The sequence below is a fragment of the Channa argus genome, chromosome 11 (assembly GCF_033026475.1).
Source record: "Channa argus isolate prfri chromosome 11, Channa argus male v1.0, whole genome shotgun sequence".
In the NCBI taxonomy this organism is placed as follows: domain Eukaryota; kingdom Metazoa; phylum Chordata; class Actinopteri; order Anabantiformes; family Channidae; genus Channa; species Channa argus.
Window position 1 is genome coordinate 12,704,015 of NC_090207.1, and position 23,946 is coordinate 12,727,960.

Sequence of the window (23,946 nt, forward strand, 5' to 3'; positions counted from 1 at the left end):
GAAGTGTCATGTGACCTGATTATGCCATATAAAAAAACTTTTTCTACGTTGAGAATGCATGGAAGGAGATTTAGACAGGTGAGTATACTACAACAACAGCATCAACAATCACTGTATTGCTTAAATAATACACACATGTATGTTTAATAAATACTTAATAAATACTGGCTCTTTTTTTCCTTTGTTATATGGTGTATGTCTGCTATAATACATCTCTGTGCTGTCTGATTTAGTGATGCTTTTAACTGGTATTAATTCTGTAAGAAATGGCAGGGTATTTACATTTAGCAGACTCATGACACAGCAGCCGTATACTCTGCCGATTGTGGCTATTGCCACAGTTGGACACCATGTTTAACTGTAAATCTAAATTCAAATATTAAGGGGCTTAATTGCTGTTCCTACTTATATATATGTACAAATAATCATAAAAAACACGCCTTGCTCACTAGAACCTGTTTAGCTTGTACTGTAGATGAAGAAATCCACAGCTTCATGCAAATCCTCTGTACTAACAGACACTCTCTGCTCAGCTGCCATTGTCACTTACTAAGCTCTGATATTTGCCAAAGATATTTCAAAGCCAGCAGTGCTAAACTGGGTTCACCTGTCTCTGTCTTTCACTGGTCTGTAGTATTTGCCAAAGATCATCTAAAACTCATGGCTGTCATCTCTGGCTAAATTTGTAGTATTTGCCAGTAATATCCTAATACCAAGAGAATGCTTCTACAGCTACACACCTGTCTCTGCCTGTCTTTTTTTCTATTCTGTTTTTTTTGCCAATGAAAACACAAATCCCAAGAACATTAGAAGTCGATGAGAGTAGCTCACAGGTATTCTTAGGCCAAGAACAATGTGTTAAGCTCATCTGTCTCTGCTTCCTTTAATTCGTTTCAGCTCTTTGCCAAATATATCTTAGGGTGAGCCAAGTGCACTCGTCTTTAGTCCAGCCGGCACACAAAATGGTAAGCTATAACAGTGTGAGAAAGAATCTGGACTTAATACAAGAGAAAAAGTAAGAAGCCACATTTCATAAGTGCTGAGTAATTACTATAAGTGCGCTACAGGGTGAGAGGAGCAGCCTGATTATGAACTGCACATTCAGCAGTTTTACTTTAAATAAACCACTTACAAATTACTCATAACAATTTGTAATCAACATTTTTTTCACATTCAAGTCTACTGTGTTATCTGTTCAGTTTGCCCTGGACGTATTCAAATTCAGCCAAAATTACAGGCACTATTTATTTTTGCCTGGATTTTATAACATAATCACATGACACCATGTTCATCTCAGGCTGAGGGCCTCATCCTAAGGAGCATGTGTCATCTCAGACACATCTGTGTTTATTTCTGCCATACAAACACATGAATGGGTGTTACATTTTAACACAAGTAAGATGTAGAAATTTACACATTTAGGCAAAAATTTTAGTATGAATTCCTAGTATGACGGCCTTCTTCATGTTTATCTTTGAAAATAATATGCTTTTTAATAGGGAAAAAGGAGAGGAAACAGAATTCTGTAACTTGAGGTATTTGTTTAATGTCACAGCCAGGATCATTTTACAATCACTGTCACATAGTTTAGAAGAACTTCTGTGGGACACAGCGTGTGCATGTGTTAATGCATTTGTATGTACGTGTGGGTTAAACAGAAACAGTTGGAGAGGAGGTATCCAAAATAAGGAAAGTAAATAAAAGCCAGTAAGTCCTACATATCTCTGCACGAATCTCTTTGAATGACACTGATGCACATTGAAATCCATATCCCTCTTGACAGACCTAATGCCAGATGTTGATTATGGAAAACTCTTCCTTGTACAGCTGTGGATCATTTTGATGGGCAGGCTGTCTCAACACTGAGTACTGGCCAGGCTTGGAGAACTGCCTTTTTAGCCAGTCTTTTTTTCTGTGCTTGTGTTGTTGCTGTTTCTGTGGCATTACTGTACAATTTGAGATTTCCCAGACAAATAAAATGTTATAGAAAGCACTGAAATTATAACAAAACTTACAGTAAATTCCTCTCATTCAAACTAGATAGAAATGTTTGGTAGTATTATGCCCTTCAGTAATCCACAGTTTATTTTTCTTCTAAATACACAGTGTTGGTGCATAAGTATATTATTTGGGGCTATGGTTCAGAGCTGGATAGATCTTACAAAACTGCAACATTAAAAGTCTGTTAATCCTACATCTCTGCTTTAATTTATCCTGTTTGGTGCCCCCCAGAATCATGTGGATGTTCTTATCTAGTTTGGGCCCACTTGTATCGTTGCCTTCCCTTTCAGAGCCTCAGCACGTTCTGAGTTTGCCTTAAAGGCAGGACTTTGAAACAATGAAAGAGAGTTTCATGAAATCACACCAGGGCTTTGGCCAGGTTCTGTTTAACCTTTATTGTGTAATTTTAGAAACAGGATGTGCTTTAAACAAATGTGACAGCACTGATTTTGATAACCTCTGCTTTAGGGATCAGTCTGGTTTTCTCTGTTCTTTTGGATGCATGGTTCTTTTAGGATAGTGAAAATGTGTTTGTCAATCAGGTGGAGAAAGATTGAAATGCTTGCGGTGTGTGTGTGTGTGTGAGTGTGTGTGCGTGTGTGTGTGGCTGTGTGTGGCTGTGTCCAGACATAATTGTCTGCCTTTGTGTCTGTGCTTTCATGTGATGGTCACAGTTTATATGTGCAGTTTTGACTTACTCGTCAGTCTGCTGTTAAACAAAGTTGTAAAATGTTAAAATAGATTTCAAAAGACAACACAGGACTCCAGTCCTCCCATCTTACTCCTGCAGACACTACCATTAAACCAAACAGTAATGTTACAGCTGCATATAGAAAGAAAACATCTGTCCTCTCCCTGTAAAGGATACATGTTTGTGTGGATGCAATGTTACACTGAGTTACGTTTATGACCTTTGCAAAACATCTAAGAAGAAATACGCACTGTAGGACTAATACACACTTTAGGACTGCATAGACTTTTCTTCTTTTACATATGTGTTACAGCAGTAACTCATTCTGTAAAAACATTTGTGACTCTTATTTTTTTTAGATAGATAGAGATAAGAGATGATTAAGATGTTGGTTTTTCCTCTCAATGTGGAGTGGTGAAGATTAATTGTAGTGGCTCAGCTTCCCCTGCTTCTTCGCTCTGTTGTGGTTTAGATGTACAAGTGGTGACCTGTGGGCTGCTGGAGACATTGTCTTCTTTATCTTACCCTGTTGGGGTTTAATTTCATGTGTCTGTTACTTGTTGTGTTCTGCTTTTAGGACTCTTTAGGGTACCAGTCTACTGCTGCATGTTTATTTTAGAAAGTGAGCTGCTATAAAATTTGTACGTTTGTTACTATGATGCAACATTTTATTGTAAAGTAGCAGAGTTTATGGTCTGGTCAGGTTTACTTTGAGTGTTTTCCATCAGTTAGAAAACCATTAACAGATAACAAGAAAACAACAGAGCATTCATATCCTCTGGCATTTTGTCATAATTATTTGCATCATATTGATCCATGGCACAGGATAAAAGCATTATTGTGAAAACATACATCCATCAGCAATCGAAACTCATTTACAGATCACTTGTTACTGGACTGCAAATGTTCTCAAAGACTTAACTGAGCAACATTTATTTAAACGAGAATGTTTTTGTAGTAAAACTGTTACAGTTGTAACAAATTCTGATTTTTTGAGTCTGGTTAGTGTCGACATGTCTTTTAGGATCTTTTAAGGCTCAGTATGACATCACATGAAGTCATTATACAACTGAAAGGTCTGCCCACGGAGAATACTGTGAGATGTACTGTAGTGGATAAGGAAAAAGGAGAGTCACACAGACAAACACAGGCAGCGATAAATAGACCTGAGCATGGACTTCCCAGACATTAACCACAGACCTCCAATACGTGGGATCTGTGTGTGACCACCTCTCTCATATCTTTGTGCCTAATGTGAGGGCTGATAAAGACAGGCAGACACAACTTCCACATCTATTTAAAGGACATTTCCAGAGCTCACACATTGCTGTTGAAACAGCAAAGCAACAGTTTTGGAATTTTTTTGAGCATGTATCTATAACACACACTCAAACACTCACATTTACTTTTTCACTCTGTCCTCACTCGTGGCCTGGCATTTTTTCCTGGTCACGCTGCCATGTCTGATTTAGTTTAAGGTAAAACTGAAAAAAGCTTCTTACTTTTTTCTCCTAATAAGGCACAGAAAAGAAATAAATACAGAAGTGCTCAGAGTGTGTATCTGTCCTCCAGGAATGACGACTGCATACATTTGAGAGTCCTTTGTTTTAACAGTCATTATCACTTTTGTTTAAAAAAAGGTGACCTCATTTCAGGAACAGAGGAAAAAGGGAAGGCGGGGGATTGCAAGAAAGGCAGGAAGAAGAGTAGAAGAGTTGGGTAATTACACAGAACTGAGAAGGATGCAAAAAGGGCAACAGTGGAATTAGGAGAGAAGAAAATGAAATTGGAAAATGTTCACTGAACAACTGTTAAGTATAAATACTTTTTCAGCTGAGACTGAAAAATTAAAGTTAGAGCCATGTTCAAAGTTACTGGCCCTGGGGCCCAGTTATGCCTGTGCATAAATTACAAAGCTGCTCCAGTTCATGTTTTGCAGAATAAGAGGAAGAACCATCTTCCAAACTCTGAATCAGAGGTTTCATACTGTTTCAAATCTGTAACTTGGTCACTGCAAAGAAAGTTTCCTAGCTGTTTTTTTATCTGAATTGCAGAGGTTCTCAAAACATGCAAGAGTTTTCAAAAGATGTGTCAACAAGATAAGGTAAGATCATGGCTGATAATAACAGACTGGAGCAAACAGGCCACTCAACTTTTCCATGTCACATACAATATTTTGGAAACCTTCAAGGTGGAATTAATTTCAAAATAGAACAGGACTCTCACATTGTCTCTGTTTTTGTGGGCATTCACTCTAAATGCTCATTTACTGTAAGAATGATTGGAATCAGTATATATTTTTAAGTTAGTTACTTAGACTTTCTGGCTTGAAGTCTTTTAACTTGAAGTAATGAGTGGAATGAAGTTCACCCATAACTGATCAACAGCTTTCGACTTGTCCCTTCAGGGGCCAACACAGCGGAACGTGTTCCGCATGTTGATTTGGCATGTGTTTGTACTCCGGATGCCCTTCCTGCCAGAACCTTCCCATTTTATCTGGGCTGGGGACTGGCACCAAAGTGGGCCTTGGTGGCTGGGTGGGGCCACACTTGGTTGGGTGGGATTCAAACCCACAACCTTCTAGATCTCAACCCGAATAAATCCCTAAAATGTTTCTTCTCCATAATGTTTAACATTATAAAAGTTATTTCTAAATTAATAGCTTTCCCCGAAATACTTTCAATTTACCAAATTTGTGATAATAGCATCAGTTGCTTTCTTTGTACAAATTTTGGTATAAGTTTTTCACGCTGAATGAGTAACTGTCTCTTTAAGCTGAGAACTGAGAAATTATAAGATTTTAAGAAATTAAGGAAACTTGTATAATTTTACTTTCGTAAAAACTAAAATAGTTTGTGACAGTGGGTTTCCACACAATTTTTTCCATTAAAGCTTTGTAGTCTGGAAGTTGTACTGCTATTTATTGTTGTGCTGCACTTTGTGATGTTTTCTTGTTGAAGGTGGTGTATAAATAATAATTATTATCATAACCCCCTCTAACAGTTTCTGCACAAAGCAGTCGTGCATTAAAGCACTGGAAACCACATCATGCATAATTCCTCAGTGTGCATGAAAACTGGCCTTTCTTTCCACCACTATTAACAATCCTTTCATTCAAATTGCAGCACAGTTCATTAAAGATCTGATGTGTTTGTTTCTACATGTGTAGTTTTATTTGTGTATGGCTTATACTGGTGCCAATAACAGATCCCAGTGCAGCAACACCTCCATTTAAACCACCTCTGTTTCCTGACCACCACCTTTTAAAGCAAACAATGCATCGCTTTTACTCATTCACTCACTCACTCACTCACACACTCACTCACATACATACATACATATGTATATGTGAGTGTGTTTCCTGTGTGTGTACATACAGACACACACAGGAGCAACAATTGCTCATTGATTCAGTATGCCTAGTCGCTTGCTGGTGGAGTCAGGGTGGCACGTCAGGGTGCAACCCTGGAAACATTGGTCAGTGATCTCATCTGAGTAAGAATAGACATGAGAGATTAAACACAAATGCACAATGGATAACATACAACAGCCTCAGTTGTATGACTAATTTCAGAGGGGACAAAGAGGTGGCATCCTTGACTCAGTTAGATTAAAATTTATGGAAAAGAAGCAAGGAAATATGTTGACAAAATCCTATACTTAAAGAAAGTTTATGTCTAAGTTTAATTTTTTTTTTTCAGGCTTATACGGTGTCCTATAAAATAATAGGCTGATGAGCTGTATAATAATTTGTGTAAGCTTTAAATAGAAATGATGTCCAGATGCTCACTAAATGATATAAAATACAGAGACAGAGCAATTTAACAAAAACAACACACACCTAATTACAATAAATGCAATGAACTGAAATACTGAGATGTATTTAAATCACCAACTGAGATTTTATTATTTGCCATTGTATTGGATTCTTGTTCTTTAAAATTGTCTATAAATTCAAAGGACAAATAAAAGCTGAAAAAAGTAAAAACAGCCCATAAAAGCAAACAGTTTATGTTATGTAAAAGCTTATGTATGTAGTGTATTTAGGAGAATGTTAAAAATAGCAATAATAAAATACCACTAATTTGCGGTAAGATATAGAATAACTATAATACCAGAAATAATTGCAGGTGAAACACAGTCTTGCAGTAAGAACATACATAAACAACCCAACTGTTATGTTTATATTAAAAAATGTCAAATAAATTGAATTTCTGCACATATTCATATACAACCCCTTGCCACCCCTTCACGTACAACTCCTGGTTGCATATGAAATGGCCTGTTTGTCAGTGTCAGCATTGTTATTGCATGCACTTACTCTCTGACCCTTACACATTTGGGTTATGGTGAAGCATTCCTGCGGCAAAGTGACTGATAGGCTTGTGGAGAAAGGCTTTTGAAACCCACTGAGTTGCTAAACCCAGATTTACCTTCACGTTTCATCAGGAACCTTTTTTATTCCTCCTTTACAGAATGACACCAACACATTTCTATGTCACAGCCTCCAGTTATAGCACCAGTGTAACTGAGGCTACAGCACATTGGGATGTTGGTGACATATTTGAAATACTTATTTAATATCCCAGAGTCCACCCTCCTAATCTGTGCCTTAAGATTTCCATAACATCGGTTGCACGAGTGAGATCATTGCTGCACTCAGATTAGCTTTGATGTCAGTGAACTCGTCGGTTGTGCTGGTGGATACTTGTTTGACTATGAACACACACAGTATGTCCAGGAAAACAGACATGGGAGACAAAATTCTTACTCAGGCAATCAATGTGTTTTGTCTTGAGTGACATCTTAGACACAGCGCGAATATAGAATTTATTTCGGTTAATTTAACAATGCCTTTGTTTAATAGTGATGCAGGGGCTTAGTTGCTAAAGTCGGTCTGCCACAATACACAGGGTTGGTGGTTTGATCTCTGGCTCCTCCTGGCCATGTGTCATAGTGCAAAAACACTATATCTCCAAATACAAAAATCCTGAAAATCCAGTATTCAAAGTCTCTCTAAATGAATTAAAAGTGACAGGAGAAACTGTGAAAGAGATGAAACAAGGAATACTGGACAGATATCATGATCCAGTACTTATATGCACTTCCTGTTTTGGAGTTTTATTTTGTAACCCTTTTCCCCACTTCCTGTTCCCAGTTCACTTCTCCAGCTTCACCACTCATCATCGATCACAGTAGTTTTCACCTGTTCCCCTGCCTTCTTAAGCCCAGCTCTCCCCTGGGTTCCCTGTCAGATTATTGTCTTTGATATCTGTGCCATGCCATGTCTTCTAGTTTGACTGTCTTATGGTTTTTGGACTCCTGACTCCGTTCGTGTGGACTTTGTATCTTGGTCTGAGAATTGGTTGTTGTTTTGTCCTTCTTATTTTACCTCTGTCACACTGTTTTTTTTTAGCCGAATGTCATCCAGTTAACTTTTTTTTCCTGTTTTCTTTTTACTCGTCCCTGTTATCCTTGCCCCGTCTGGTACTCTGTTCTCTCCTGGTTTGTGTTCCCTTAATAATTTGATTTTAACTCTTTGTCCCAAGTCTGTGTTCTGATTCCTCCTTTTTTTTTTTTTTTTTTTTTTTTTTTCTCTCCTTTTGACATTTCGTGTTCTGCTAACGGGTCTCAGTTAGTTTATATCTCATGACCCCTTTTTCCTTGGTGTGTCCGCCTTCTCTACCCCATTTCTTAATTTTGTATATGTTTTCACGTTCATATTCTCTCTGTTTTCACTAGCGGTGGTCCTCTGTCATATGTTGTGTTCAAGTTTCTTTATCACTGACCTCATCCCTTGGGTTCATATTCTGGTATGTTAGTTATTAGTTGAATTCCCTGATGTATGTACTTAGTTTCTGTTGCGTATTAACTGCCTATCCAGCCTAGTCTCTGTTTAATTTGTTATTCCTCCTTGTTTGTTCTGTTATATTAGTTATATTTCACATTCCACTCACTTTGTTGCTTTTGGGTCCACATACAAATCCCAGATCTAAAAAGGCAAAGTGCAACTCATGTTTGGCAGTCTTATGTCTAATCCACCTTCTTTGAAGGACTTTCAAACCATAACCACAATTTTGCTTTTACCAACATTTAACCAGTCAATAGTTTGAATTGTAATGCTTTTCGGGTTCAGCGCATACACAGACTCATTCTCATCCTCCCTCTTAGTCACACTCAAAGTTTGCTCAAACTTGTGATTGGATGTGGGAAGTAAACAAAGGACCTGCTCTCAGAATTATGTTCTAAATGCACAGGTATGATGAAAATACATCTGACTGCTCAAAATAGGATTAAGTTTCAGATCAGCGAGAATTATTGGCAGATTGCAGAATGTGATAAGTGTTTCACTGCCTTGCTTTTACTGAAAACTAAAATTTGAGAGAAAGCAGCTTTCTGAATTTTTATTGTTACTAGGCAACTACTCAAATCTGATATGAAGGAAGAGTTTAATAAGGATGAAATGTATGAGTATCATCTGCTGAATAAAAAACTTTAAGTGATAATATAATAATTTAATTAGTGAAAATAAGTGAACAGGACGACAGATGGACGGAGGAACCGTGATTGAATGGAGTAATGGCCGTGTGAAACCATGGGTCAGACAGTACAATAAGGCCAAGACAGCAGCGGCTTGAGGAGGGCTTCAGGCACACTGTCATCGCTCTATGCACGACAGACCCCTACAACCATCTTGACAAACCTGAGAAAAATGACAGTTGAAGAGACATGGCAACAGTGGTTATAGTAGTGGTAGTGTGGAAGACTAGCAAGATAATAAGGTACTAATTCAGTTGTTCAGCTAATAAGCATTTAATGTAAGGTTAAAACTGATCATTTATTCAACTTTATGAATATAGTGCCGATTCACAACAAACTTATCAAGGAACTTGAATAAGTCAAGACTTTATGAGAGGTCCCATCGAATCCCCATTGAGCAATCACTAAGGTGACAATGGAGCGGAAAAATACCAATCCAGTGCCTGATGGAGGTAGAAGTAGATAATCTAAACCTGGACTATACAGACCTGGCAGCCGGAGAAATAACTATTGCCTGATTCAGTAATAATGCGAATTCAGTAACCCCCATGCCTGTGAGAAAGATGGATGTTAATGATGTAGAAGGGGGAAAGTACATCTGGCAACTTGGTGCTTGTGGAATTCATCAGATGCTGGTTTAGTTTGAACTATAGGCCTTTGTGCAACACCTGGTGTTTCTAGGTCTTCTTGGAGGTATTAAAGAACATAGGATAGTTGGGTTGTCAGATTGTTTTTTGTTTGTGATGATGACATCACACACAGGTGTAGGAGATTAACCAGGTGAGGCCGGTTTGTGAAAGCTGAGCTGATGGCTCTGAATATGGCCTCTAAGATGGTTGAAGAAGGTGATGAAAAGTGAGAAACCCACATCTGTGTGGGTACATGAGCAAGAAGAGGGTTCACGGGGCTCTTTAATCTGATTATTAGGTTGTCCTCTCCAAAGTCTTCTTTAATTGCCTGATGACGCGTCTCGCAGGGAGTAAGTGAGATAACGTCGGCTTAACATAAACCATGACCCACACGCTACAGTTGAAATGGGAGAAAACTATTACAATTGTAGTGCACCTTTCAATCAGATTGGACAATGGGAAAAACCCAAATGATGTCAGGCACTCTTCTATTCTTAGCTGAAGCGTTTTTTTTTTTCCTGGAGGCAGTTAGGGTGCTCCTGCAAAACACGTGAGGATCACAGAGTGCAGCAAAATGCAAAATACAAGAAGCTGGCCCACATCGCTAAGAAGTGCTCTGCCTGGTCAGAGCCTATGACTTCCCTGAACAGCTACAGCTACTTATACGCTTGGCCTTTTCCTCTTGTACCCAACTAGCATTGGTTTGCCAACAGTGTTCTGATACTGTTATTTTATTAGCAGTAGTAGGTGTTTCTAGCTATGACAGGGGTGTCGGTTCAAATTTACAGAGGTGAAGGACATGAACCTCCCTGAGGAAGTTTCTAGAAGAGCTGCTCTGAAAGGAATGTTGGGCTGCTGACATTTGCACGTCTTCAGTTACTGCACACTTTACTCAACCTTTATTTTACATCAACTCATGTGTTTTTCCCTTTATACTCAGTGAAGTCATGATGCACTGAACCATTTCAGTTACATTCATATCTGATATGAATCTTCACTGTTAGTAATGTCCACTCTATCTGTGTTTACTGCTGCAAAATATATGATTCTGTAAATTGGATCAGTTAGAGCCGCCCTGTAGCACCATGAAAATGAATATTCCTCGATACAACTTGAATCATTTTGGAAGTGTGGACAGTTAGAAGTGTGTTCGTCAGATGACCTTTTGGGGAGTTTTTGGCATCAAAAGCATCAAACACCAAGAGTATCACATTGATGCAGCTCTTCATAAACTAAAACAGCTGCCTTCTAGAGTACACATACTGCACACTGACAGAGGCCACAGTTTTCAGCTCCAGCAACTGAGTTCGATCAAGTTTCATAGTTTGAGACAGTGATACTCTTTTGGATTGTGTCTTAGCTGATGATAGAAACCTCTCCATATCTGTCTCACTGCTGAGAGCCAGTTTAGTTATAATTCACGATAACCACAGTTTTTCTCACCCTCAGTAAGATCAAAAAATCTCACAGTTTGGTCCGGCAGTTCGTAACAGCTCTATAAATATCAGCACTACACTACTAGAGCTAATTTCATCTGCATGCTTTGGTGGTGACCGTCACATCTATCTTTAATAGGAATGAATTATAAGATATCAACAATAAACATTTTAAAAAATGAAATATTAAAAAAACAATTGGGCTGTGAAATTCTTACTGATATTGTCCCTTCTTCTCTCATTCCAGAGCACCGTCTGTTCCCAAACCTCCTCCTGTTGCACCAAAGGTACAGTAACACAGCATGTCACTGAACAGAAAATTATGTAAAATTGAGTTTACAGCATGTCTTTTTAAAGATACAAGAACTTACAGAAGTGCTTGATTAAGGAACACCAGGTGAAAAGATGCTGGATGCATGGATAACTTTTGAAGATATGATCTACATCCACAATTTACTCAGTTCCATAAAATCTTGTGATGAGTTTTCTAAAACTGCAAAGAAAAATTTATTCACCTGAGGTGCCATGCTTTTAGAGCTTGGAATACCTTTATTTAGTTATTACACCCTTCTGAAACGATGCCATACACACTTTTAGTGCATGAAACTCACCTTTGTCTTTGTGGTTTTTTTCGTGTTTTTTCTTTTTTGTTGCCATATGTTTGTGCTTCATTGTAAGTGACGTTTATACTGATGCTTCCCTATTTCCAGAAAATAAATTAGAATATTGAAATGAAAGAATATATTTTTATAATAAATAAGTTTATTATTTGGACAGTTTACAGTGGACAAACACATATCTATAAGTCACAGCCTGGGAGGCCTCAGTATAGTGTCTGCTGTGATGTGGTTTATTTTTGTCTATATTTGCATGCTCTTCTCTCGTGCTGATAGGACGACCGATCAGACATCATAAAACCAGTGGCCCTCACCCACCCACCCCCACCATCCCATTCTCACCCTCACTTCTCGAACCCCTTCACCGCGCCCTACAATAAAGCCCCCAGACCCTACCAGGGCTGTGGATCAGAGAACGAATACCCTTCTTCACAGTCACCATTTGCTGCCTTCATCCCATCCCCATCTTCAGCGTTCACTCCTGCCTCCTCCTACACCAGTCCTTCTCCTCCACCTTTACCTCCTCTACCTCCTGCCTCCTACCCATCCTCTTCCTCCTCATCGCCCCCTGTCCTTGCTCCGCCTCAGCCATCAGTGTATAATACACCAATCAACCTCTACTCTACTGAAAACGCGTGCGAGGTGGCCATGGGGCAGAGGCGTGGCCTATTGGAGAGTCAGGGTGGAGCCTTGCCACTGCAGTTTAATGGGTGAGTGGCAGTATCTCCAGCCAATCAAATTATAATTTTTTCACTATCTCGAACGTTTGTGTTAAACTCTCAAATAAGATACAAGCTCACTTGTTACTATGCGTTTCTTTACAGAGTTATACAATGATAACCAAAATACCATTTTAAAGTGTCAATATGTACAGAAGTTACAGTTACAGAAAGTCCACTCCTGTCAGAATTTACAAGTAAATATTGCCTAGAGGTATTTCAGAGGTTTTGTTCCACACTCCAAATTGTTTATTCCATGTACCTCATGGTCAGGCTTGCCAGAGTTCAACTTCGAACAAACCTTGGCAGTGATTCTCAAAGTTCTTTCACATCATTACATCAGACACTAAAAGGGATTCCAAAAATATATTTGAAAACAAAGCATCCACGAATTGTGTTACGAACAGAGGTCTACAGTAATTATGAAGCCTGTTTGTTTAAATTGGTGTTGAAATATGATGATGATTTATGTTCATAAAATTATGTGTGTACTGTGTTGTGTTAGAAAACTAGTCTGCAAACAGGTAAAATAAAATGCACCAGTGCCATTTTGTTTTACTGTAGCAACTTGGGAAATTCAACACAGAATATTACATAGCTGTGCTCTTTATGGTTGTGTCCTCTCAAATAAATGGAACATTATTTAAAGGATAACCTTAAGAAATGTATTGTTAAAATGTCAGAGTCCAGTATTTTAGTTATATAAAAGCTTAAAAGGAAATAAACAAAAAAACACACTGCACGATGTTCCCCCTTACAGTCAGTTAAAATGCAGTTACCTTCACTCTTCCATTTACAGTACTTGTGGCTGTGTGTGCATCTTTTTTTGCCTCCATGTTTATTATGAATGATTCATAATTCTATAAAACATGACTTTGCTTCTAGAGAAAGTAAAGCTCTCTGTGGTGAAGCTTTTTAAATTTGTATTGAGGTAGGGTGTCTGAGGACAGCACCACATTATGACTCTAATAATGGCCACTACTGTAGCATTTGAACAAACCTCATCCTGAGTCAAATTATGGCCTCAAGTTTCTCCTTGTTATCTATTTTATCACGTTTAATTTTCCCGTTGTCATCCTGTCCCTGTCATTCTCAACCTAATTCGCATCATAATCCCATGCCCCCCACTGTTTCTGTTTCAACCCTAACTCTTCCTTCCAGAGACATAGTGAGTATAACTATGCTATGATGCTATGACCAAACTGTGTATATATAGCCTTGCATGGTAACTCAAGCTGTGTGGCATTCTCTTTGCTCTTGTAGCAAATCACTCAGTCAGTAGAGGTTTCAGCCATGAATCCATGTGTAGATTTGCACATACTCTGCTAACAGGCCTTCATCAATCCTTTTTGATAAATCTTTTTTATTACTCTTTAAATCTGGGGACTACACGTGAATGTTCTTGATTCATTTCACTCGAGATACCAAATGTACTAAATATATGTATTTTCTGAACCTTGATGGCTTTGCATTCATTTTGTGTTTACACTGTCTTCTTTCTCTGTAAAAAAAAAAAAATGTGTGGGTCCTTTTGGTTTCTCTTTCTGTGAGAGTCAGCACACACCACTGATCTGCACAATATAATCTTGCACCATGCAGTCATGCACACATACCCAGATGCACAAGATGCTTTTCATTTGGGTACATAGCCTTCCCCAAGTATCACAGATGAAATTTAATAATGTGCACCTCTTTAAAAAAATTGATTTAGATCTAGTTTCTTTTCATTTTCTGTTCAAATACAATACATTTCTTTCTGAATTGTCTTTTTTTAATCATCTTTGCTTATATTACTGGTGACAGATTTCAACTATTGCAATAATTATTTTGGTCACTCGCTTGGAGATAAACTATCTCTAATGATCAGTATGCATGAGTGGGTAATTTTGCAGTATTTGCAGTAGTTAGAATGTCCTCTTTTTGATTTTTATCATGATTTCTTTAGCTGCAGCAGCTGTTTTCTTTTGTTCCCTTTCAGACTGACACTAAGGAACAGCATGTGTCTTGCATCTTGCTTGCTTGTTCGCATGCTGTGGTTCGTTTCAGAGGGGATCTTTGAATGTCAACTTTCAGTGTTCTGACTGTGAAATGATAAAATGTCCGACATACTCAGTATGTCAGTGGTCTCTGTCATTCTCTCTTCCTTTCAATCCTTGTTTTTTTGCTTTGCAGACTGAAGCACCATCTGCAGTCACAAAGTTAGTCTCTAAAGCATGTCAAATTATAAGATTTTGACTGCCTGTTTTTCTTTGTATATGTTAACCTATGGCTGTGTATTTGTGGCTGTTGCAAGATGACATCTGTATGCATTTGCTTATTAGTTCATCATAGAAATAGCTATTGCGCATGGTGGTTGTTATATTTTGGCACATAATATTTTCCTGCTTAGGCATTCATTCATTATTCTTAGTAATTACTTATCATATTTCATGTTTACATCAAATGCATTTAGCTAATTGAAAAAATGATCTGAACCTTTGTATATGATAGATAGTGCTGATACAACAGTATATTTGTACCTCAACTATAAATCAAATGTTTATATTGACAGAGCGGCAAACACACATACAGACACAGACTGTATTGTGAGGCACTTCCAGTATAACTACAGTAAGTGTGTGACTAGGCTCACAGGTGGCTGTCAACACTCCCACGCTCACATAGCTGCTGCTGTGACAGGAATGTGTTGAGGGACACTCATAAATCAGTGTGCTAGGTGAGTGGGTGTATATATTTATAGCTGACTTATTGACAGCAGCGCCTAAAAAGTCCTCAATGCTTCAGTGTGTGTTTGTGTGTGTGTTTTTGAGCTGAGTTGATTTATTTACAATTCCAATTAGTAACATGCCTATCAACACCCTGTTGCTAGGAATGTTAGAAATACAAACACCAGCACATAAACCACACATGTCTGGTCATAATAATGCTGCAACACTCTTAAAAACCAAAATCCGTGTTTTTAAGTGTTATTTCAATTAAAACATTAATCTATATAAGATTACTTTTCAAACTGTCCAAATGATGAAAAATGCTAGTTAACGAATTTTGACTATTCAACAGCCCCACAGTGTGGTGGAAAATGTAATTGACTCACTTTGTTTAGTTTTTCCTCATACTGATTCTATTTATGTAAAATAAAGGTCTCTGCTCTATATTTTGTGCATGCAATGGCACTTCATCCACATGTCTTCTACCTACATATAATTAATTCTTTAATACATTCCTCACATTTCTCCTCTGTCTTCTGTTTTTCTATACCTTCTGTTTAGTGGACCTCAAAGTATTTTAAAGTAAGTCACACAGAATTCTACTGCTGATTCAACTGTTATGGATACTGCTGTTTTGTTTTTCCATGCCTTTATTTTATCTGTGTGCTCTCTTCTGCCCTCTGTTATTGGGTTTCAAGAAAACCTCAGCCACCAAGGTACCAGATTGGTATAGATCATGATACCACTCACATTTAACAAAGAGTGATGTGCCCCCATTGTACAGAATACCAGTTATTGTCAAATAAGCACATATTGTTAGATTGCCATCTTGTGTAACATGTTAACATGTAACAGTTGCATCCAATCTATCTGACTAAATAATTCATAATATTAATATTAATTTTAAAATCGTTGACCTATAATACTAAACATGGTTTTGCTTCATAACACTTTGTGGTCGGCAGAGCTTCTGAACTGACATCTACTTATAGTAGAAAGTGTAGGAGTGTAAGATGTTTTGTAGATTTCTTTAATAGCTTTTAAATGATAGAAATTATGTGAATGAAAAGTATATTTGCTAATATCATTCATCCCATTGTACTTTGTTCATCCAGAGTTCCCAGGAAGCATGTTGTGGACACAGACATCCATTTTTACCATGTGCCCACTCATGCTGATGCCAGCAGGAAGCGCTTAATGGAGGACACGGAGGACTGGCGTCCCCGCACTGGCACCACCCAGTCCAGATCATTTAAGATTCTGGCTCAAATCACTGGCACCGAGTATGGTACATAATTGACAGACTGTAACACACAATATGAATAACATGGAGAGTTGTTATAGAACCTGAACAAATGAACAAAAATACCTGAGTACAGGTGATGCACCATACAGTAGCTATATTATGATCAATACTTGATATATGACTGAACTATAAAATTTAAAATTAATAACATGTAACAGGTAAAGAATATTAGAATACACTCTTATGTTACACTCTAATGTTGCTATTCTTTCCCTTGCAGCTAATGATGAGGAAGCTGAGAAAGCCAAGAACACAAAGTAAGCGCATGGCAAAAATTATCAACAGGTTGAAGTTTTCTTATCATCATGTTTGTTCGTTTTTGTTTGTAAGAATAATTGCATTGTGTGGAGTAAAAATACATATTCCAGAAAATCCCATCTTTTCAGTTTAGCTTGATGCTATTTTCATTTTATTATTCATGGCTTTCCCAACATGCTGTGTGGCTTCTATTGCCTAGGCAGCAGGGAAAGGACCACATTTGATCAACTGAGTAAAAAGCCAGACTTCTGTGCAGCAGTATGTCAATTCTCAAAAGCTCAGAAAGGTTTCATTTATTAAATTCCCTTCTCAAATTATTGATCCTTAAACTTAATTCTGTTGTTTACTTGGTCTTCATCTGTACCTACTAGTCAAAGTGTAGCTTTGTGTAATGGGCGGTGTGTCCCACATTGTTTGTGCATTTGCTTGTGGGTGTGAGAGCATGGTGTTGCTGCATGTTGTTTAACCAGTGATTGTTTTGGTGGCAATCATGGCTGGGCTGTGGTCTCGTTCTCAGTGTGACATGATCTGTTGGCTGTGCATTTGTTTTGGTGGTTTTTGTGTGTATGTGATCACTCATGGTGACATGCATTCCCACTGACTGTAAGTGTTAATGTGTCGCTTCATAGGTAATTTTATGAATTTCTTTTCATGGGCAGCACAGATGAAATGACCCTTAAGAAACTGAAAATGATGGGTAAACTGTTTTCTGGTTAATCCTTACAGCTCATCTTCTTTATTTGGTAATATTGACTATTCTGATGACGAGAGCAAAATACCATAAGTCCATTAGATGCTAAACTTTCCTTCTGTCTGTCTTTAACTTTTTATTTGTGGTAACAGCTCCATGTGTTATCAAGCTTTCCTCATGGCATGGCTTAGAATGTGTCTCATCACAGATTGCAGGACAACTAGTACACTTTTTCTAAATTCTTCTTTTCTCTCTCTTTTGGTGTGTCCCCCCCCTTACTTTCGTGTGCTCGATGGCAGAGTGAACAAGACCAACACTCGATTGGTTATTGGCCCTAAGTACCACGAGCTGAGAGACTGGCACCATGGAGTGTCTGCTCGCACCCTCAATGTCGAGTAGAGAGAGAGAGAGAGTGTGTGTGTGTGTGTGTGTGTGTGTGTGTGTGTGTGTGTGTGTGTGTGTGTGTGTGTGTGTGTGTGTGTGTGTGTGTGTGCGTGCGTGCGTGCGTGCGTGCGTGTGTGTGTGCGCGCATGCGTGTGCACACGTGTGAGAGTGCATGTGTGTTTTTATCTACCTGGATATCTGTAAACTGTATTAGTTTCACTGTTGCAGATTGTTGGTGATGAACTGGTTAGTGAACTAATGGTAATATAAGATATAAAGAATACAGCAGTGAGAACTTGCTAAGGAACAGTTGTGTGTGTGTGTGTGTGCGTGTGTGTGTGTATGTGTGTGTGTGTGTGTGTGTGTGTGCGCGTGCATGTGTGGATATGTGAAGCTGTCCTTCTCTGCTGTGTGCTTGCACTGCTCTGGCCTCTTTTGATCTCTAAGTATTGCTTTTGTGCTGGGCCTGCTCCACTGATTCCAACAGGTATAGTGTGTGTAGAGAAATACACATTTAAATGTGTGTCTTTCCACTTTCTCTTCATTATACATGACTGAGTGGAGTTTGCTTTAAGTTCATTTTAGTCTACTTTCTGTGTACATGTGAAATCCCGTTGGTGACTTCCATGATAAGGTAGTATCTACATACTAATCAACACTGAACCATCAGTGTTTATTATTAAAATTAAGTTGGAAATTATGTCATTTAACATTATTACATAATCCTTCTGTGGGTGTGAGACAGCATTTTCCAACACTATAGACAAGAGCGGTACTAATCAAGTGTTGTCAATTAAAATCCTAAAATCCCGTGGGAAATGATGAAGTTGTCATCTTTCGCTGTCAATCCACATCTTAGTTTTTACTAATCAAATGATGTAAAGTTACATATGTATATACTTAGTTTTGGGGCTACAGCTATACAGACAATGTTATGGATCATTCACTATGTAAATAGACAGAAACTGCAACACAACCTATAAGCCGTAATCCTTACAAATAAAATACACAGTTGTTTCACCGTTATTGTCTGCTGTACATTTGTAAAGCAGATGTGGCAAAAGGTAAAGATGTGTTGTGTAGATGAAATGGACAGTTGAATTATTGTATGTTATGAAAGACACCGGTCCCAAGCCCAGTAGAAATTGGGGAGGGTTGCATCAGGAAGGGCATCCGGCCTATAAACTGAGCCAAATCAACATGTGGACAAAGGATCCGCTGTGGCGACCCTGAACTCACAGGATAAGCCGAAAGGACAAATAAAAAAAAATATGAAATACACTTTAAATCTATCTAAAAGCTTTAAATGCTTGTTTAAATCTGTTGTATCAGCCAGCATTGGAACTATTTTACAGTATCTTGAAATATGGTGGCATCTGAAAACGTGGAAAGAATTTCAACTTGCCATGTATGTACAGTATATAAATCAACAGCTTAGATGCTATGCTGCTGGGATGTAACAAGTATCAAGTAAAAAGTTTAAAAAGGATGTTGAGCTCTCATGGTGTGCGAAGTGACTGTATAAATGTTTTTGATGACATGGAATGCGAAGGTATATAAGGTTCCTGGCTATGTAAAATATTCTAAGTGCCTTTACTTTGCTACATCCCTGTTTCCTTTCCTTCTGCAGACAATGCTAACATTAAGTAGTAGTCTCTTTTTGTAGATTTTAATAGTGTTGCGTTTGGACAAAGCTGCACATGTGCTGGCTGAAATTTCTCTTCTGTGTTTTGAGTTTGAAAAAGAAAGTCTAAACTGTGGCTAATAAAGTAATTAAGTTTTTTCTTGTTTCCTTTTCTTTTGGTTTTGGTGTCCCTTTCCTTTCTTAATTTCTCGCGTCTTTGGTCCCTATTTCCTCTTCTGGTATCGTCACTGAATCTGAGACAAAGAGTGAGAAGGTCAGGTAGAAATCATCACCTGAACAGTGACACTATTTTCGCCTCTTCACCAGTCACTCTACATTTCTCTCAGCACAGCAGTAACAGTATGCACACAAAGGCCTCACAGTAGTTTGCTGTGTAGAAAACGGAAAAACAAATTATTTGATATAGTGCATTATCCTTTGAAGATCTAACCTGAAGTTTATTTCACCTATTTCACAGATGCATTTTTAAAGCACTTCACTTTTCTAGCATACACTCCAACTTTAATTTAAACAATCTTCAACAATCTTCCGCGAAGCAGATGTTTCACACACATTTTACGTTGCCAGCCACAGCCACAGCCCGCAGGCTCATCAGCCAATCAGCAGAGGGCACAGAGGAACACTACAAACCAAACCATGTCCTTATTTCTAATTCTGCGAACCTCCTAAACAATCAAGAGAACAATGTATAATCTATAATTTCCTAATATCATTCATCCCATTTCCCAGAGGTCATTGCTAGCCTACATGTTCCATGTTTTTTTTTCTATGACCCAGTCCCCAGACCCACATTCCAGCATCCTGTCTGCCTGTTTTTAGTGTATTGCCTGCACAAAGAAGAGAAGTAAACTCTTCGTGTGACAGCAGTTTGTTTACCAAGCCTCTGATTATTTCCCTGCCCATAGACCAGCTGCTTCAGATGATGTAGAGCCACCAGGATTTCAGTTGCTCATTGCTGAACACACAGGGCTGGGATGTTTTTTAAGAAAACTTTCTTTGTTTCCCTAAATGCATAAAAAAGTCTAAAAAGGTAAAAAAATAAAATAAAATAATTTCCTTTTGTGACATTGGTCTAGCAGTTCTTCTGTGACACCACTAGAGGACAGCACAGATTCAGAAAAGTATAGGTTAAGTAAGCGTTTGATTGGATATATAACTGATGATAATCCTGCTGCTGTGTCTCAGTTTGAACTTTCACCTCAAACCAGGTTCTCCACCACATTTAATATATTTGATGTACATTAAAGAAATGTTTCAGTGACATAATATTAGCTATGAATGCTCAAACTATCTTATCCTACTGTGTTGCCTTTTCTCTCTATTGCCTCAGTTCCCCAGTTCGAACCTGCCAGTATGTAATCTGTACCAAACCAGTCAGGTACAAGCCTATGATGATTAACTTAATTACTCATTAGAGTAACTTGAGTTACTATCAATAGGATAGTCATTGTCTTACTGTTAGTGGTTGTTTACTTGTGTGTATGTGTGTAAAAAGGAGAGACTTCTTGATTTGTAATCTATGTCAACTACATATTCGTTTAGGATTTTCATCAACTACTTCTTTCATTCACAAATAACAATTGTCATTGTGGTTCTATCACTCTCTGCTTTTTCTGTTCCTTAACATGTCCTCACCTGGTCAGAGTAAATTATCAGAACAGTCCTTGCCCTCCTGAGAAAGATGTGTCTGAGTCATTGTTGAATGCCCTGCTCATTACTCCAGTCAATCAAGCTCCAACTCTAAGCTTGAAGAAGAAGAATCCTTGTAGTCTCAGTGAGTGGCACCTGCCCAAGAACAAGAGTTAGAAAGAGCAGACCTGGATAAATCTTCCTTTCACTGAAAATGAACTGCTTAAAAAGTTGTTCTACACCATAAACATTGTTTAATCAAGCATTGATCATTTTTTGTTTTTGCTTTTATGTTTTTAAAAATGCTTTTGTCCTGGTTTGGGTTCAAGAAAGAAAATATACAAACAAATGTACAAATAATGTTTACAAATAATAATGGATAATGTGTAGACTTGTTCACTTTGCAAGTTGTTTTACAGTAACCACAGCCATCGACTAATTGCTTGATAGCAAAAAAGGTTTTACATAAGTACCACCTTTACAGGGGCAAAAGGAAATTCGTTGTTATGATAAAAGTTTTTTGCTGGTACAATTAATGTGGAAACAAGGCCCTAGCTTTCACCGAACATATCATTCACGGATGTGGAAAAGCCCTGCTTGCTTGAGCCAATGCCAAAACCAAAGGACACGGTCCATATGTCTCTGTAGAGACAAGGCATACCAACTATAACACTCTGTGGTCACTCTAAAACAACTTGTCAGCTTCTCATAGAGATCAGTCATTGGCTGGGCGACACAACTGCAGACATTTAAAGTGTGACACATGAAAAGTGTTTGAGTGGGTGTCTATGGATGTCTTTTTCACTGTGCCTGTGTGAATGCACACATGCATGGTACAGTATAGTTTGTGAGGGTTGAATTTGATCCAGAGAATATCACAGTACTAAATCATAGACCATCTGCTGTGTGGTGGAGAGTGCTGCTGGACAGCAGTCAGCTATGTTAATGGACCATTTGTCCAGTGTTCAGACAAGACAAACACATTTATGAGATGCACAATACAAGTTTTCCTTGTTGCTACAGTACACAAGGGGTTACTTTACATATGTAAACAGTCGAGTGTCAGAAATTTACCCTTTTTTTCCTCATTAGTGCCTAAAAGCTTCAAACAAGAAACATCATTATTATACAGGACACAGCTGAAAATAGACTTCAGATAAGTCAAACAGAGTTTGAAAATAAGGTTTCTGATTGGGTAATGATACTGTACAGAGTGTTAGAAGTGTAAAATTCTGGTTACCCTCTGTTAATGTAAAATGAAGTCGAACAAAATCACAGAAAAGCAGAGAAAGAGAGATAAAACAAAAATAAATGCATCCTCCTCTCACTCCTTCCTCCAAACCCTCTTTAATTATCTCTCCAGCTAATAAGGTTCAAATGTGGCCCAGTACGACCAGATGGTCAGCACTCTAACGGCCAACTATTGAATCAAAACTGCGGAGCTCCCCATTAATCATCCAATCGCAGTCTTGCAGAAATACAATTAAGCTCCTATGTAATTGGCCTGATTGGTGGAGAATATTAACGAGCTGTGCTGCAATTGGCCCCTAATGAATGAAATACTGGGGAGCATCTTATTTCCTGCTCTATTTGTCACCTGTTGTTAGCCAATAAACATGAGTAAATGCTGTTAGCTTGTTTGGCAGAGTAATTTGAATAGATGGGCTTTATTCTCACAATGTTTAATAGGCTAATAGCATGATGAGGATGAGGTTTTTCCTGTTCTTTACAGGACCACTCTGTTTGATGTCAGATGGTGCCAGCTGATGTTCTTGTTTCCATTAAGAGAACAGTAAATTGAGTTTGGATACTAAGCTTAGAGTTTTTACATGCGGGCCTGCTTAATTTGCTTACCTCCCTGCTTCTGGTTTCTCATAATAGGGATTTTTAAGTATTGTTTTGTAAGTCAATTAATTGTAAGATTCATTTTGCAAATTAATTAAGCTTAATTTTTTTTTTTTTTGGGGGGGGGGGGGGGTGGTAATAGTATTCAGTAGTCACATAATCACTTACATTTGCTGTTGATTAATTCATTGCAACTTTTCAGTGGGTTCCACTGAAAAAGGTTGTAATCTGTTGTCACTGTCAGGTGAATGTCTGATACAGCATGTTAGTGTGCCTCTTATCCCCTGTGTCCTCATGCAAGACAAATATTTCATAAAAATGATTAATGGATAATAAAGAGATATGTTTGTTTTTTTAAAGAGATTATTTAAATTAGGACCATACTGGCTATAGGCTGGTTATCTGGAATCAAGGCGGACCAGAGTCCACCGTGTGCCTTCATCACAATGCTTGTCATTGCTCTGTAGCTCCTGTGTTGAATTTGTTTATCAGTGTGTGTATATTACTCAGATGCCCTTTTAATCCTTTCATTTGGGAATCATGTTTTTAGAGGGATTTCATCTTTATATTGCTACCTGCTACGTGTAATTACGGGTAACTTCAAAGCATCTTCTCCTCTCATTTCTTTGTGAGTTGTGAGTTGACTTACGTACATATAAATAAAGGATTTCTGGGGTAGTAATGCTTGATAAACAGAGTAGCTTGCCGATCTGTAGTGGCTGATCTGTAGTGGCTGTTTCATAGTATTGATGCCCTATGTGTTTAAATCAAGTGTGTGTCCACTAGGAATGTCACAGCAGAGGCAGGGAGTCTGAAACACAGAGCACCTACTGAAAGGAAGCCAGCA

At 38.2% G+C, this 23,946-nt stretch overlaps 1 protein-coding gene across 4 annotated transcripts in view; it reads left to right on the forward strand.

Annotated features, from left to right (window-relative positions):
• pdlim5a (PDZ and LIM domain 5a) overlaps window positions 1–23,946 on the forward strand; it is a 52,999-nt gene that overhangs the window by 18,903 nt on the left and 10,150 nt on the right. Inside the window, exons 4-9 of one of the 4 annotated variants that reach the window (XM_067521621.1) lie at window positions 11,545–11,584; window positions 14,806–14,831; window positions 15,903–15,923; window positions 16,040–16,057; window positions 16,457–16,629; window positions 16,868–16,904. In XM_067521621.1, the coding sequence (XP_067377722.1) occupies window positions 11,545–11,584; window positions 14,806–14,831; window positions 15,903–15,923; window positions 16,040–16,057; window positions 16,457–16,629; window positions 16,868–16,904 (315 nt within the window). Of the gene's footprint in view, window positions 1–11,544; window positions 11,585–12,190; window positions 12,625–14,805; window positions 14,832–15,902; window positions 15,924–16,039; window positions 16,058–16,456; window positions 16,630–16,867; window positions 16,905–23,946 lie in introns of all 4 variants that reach the window. The other 3 variants (XM_067521622.1, XM_067521619.1, XM_067521623.1) reach the window with 3 other exon arrangements.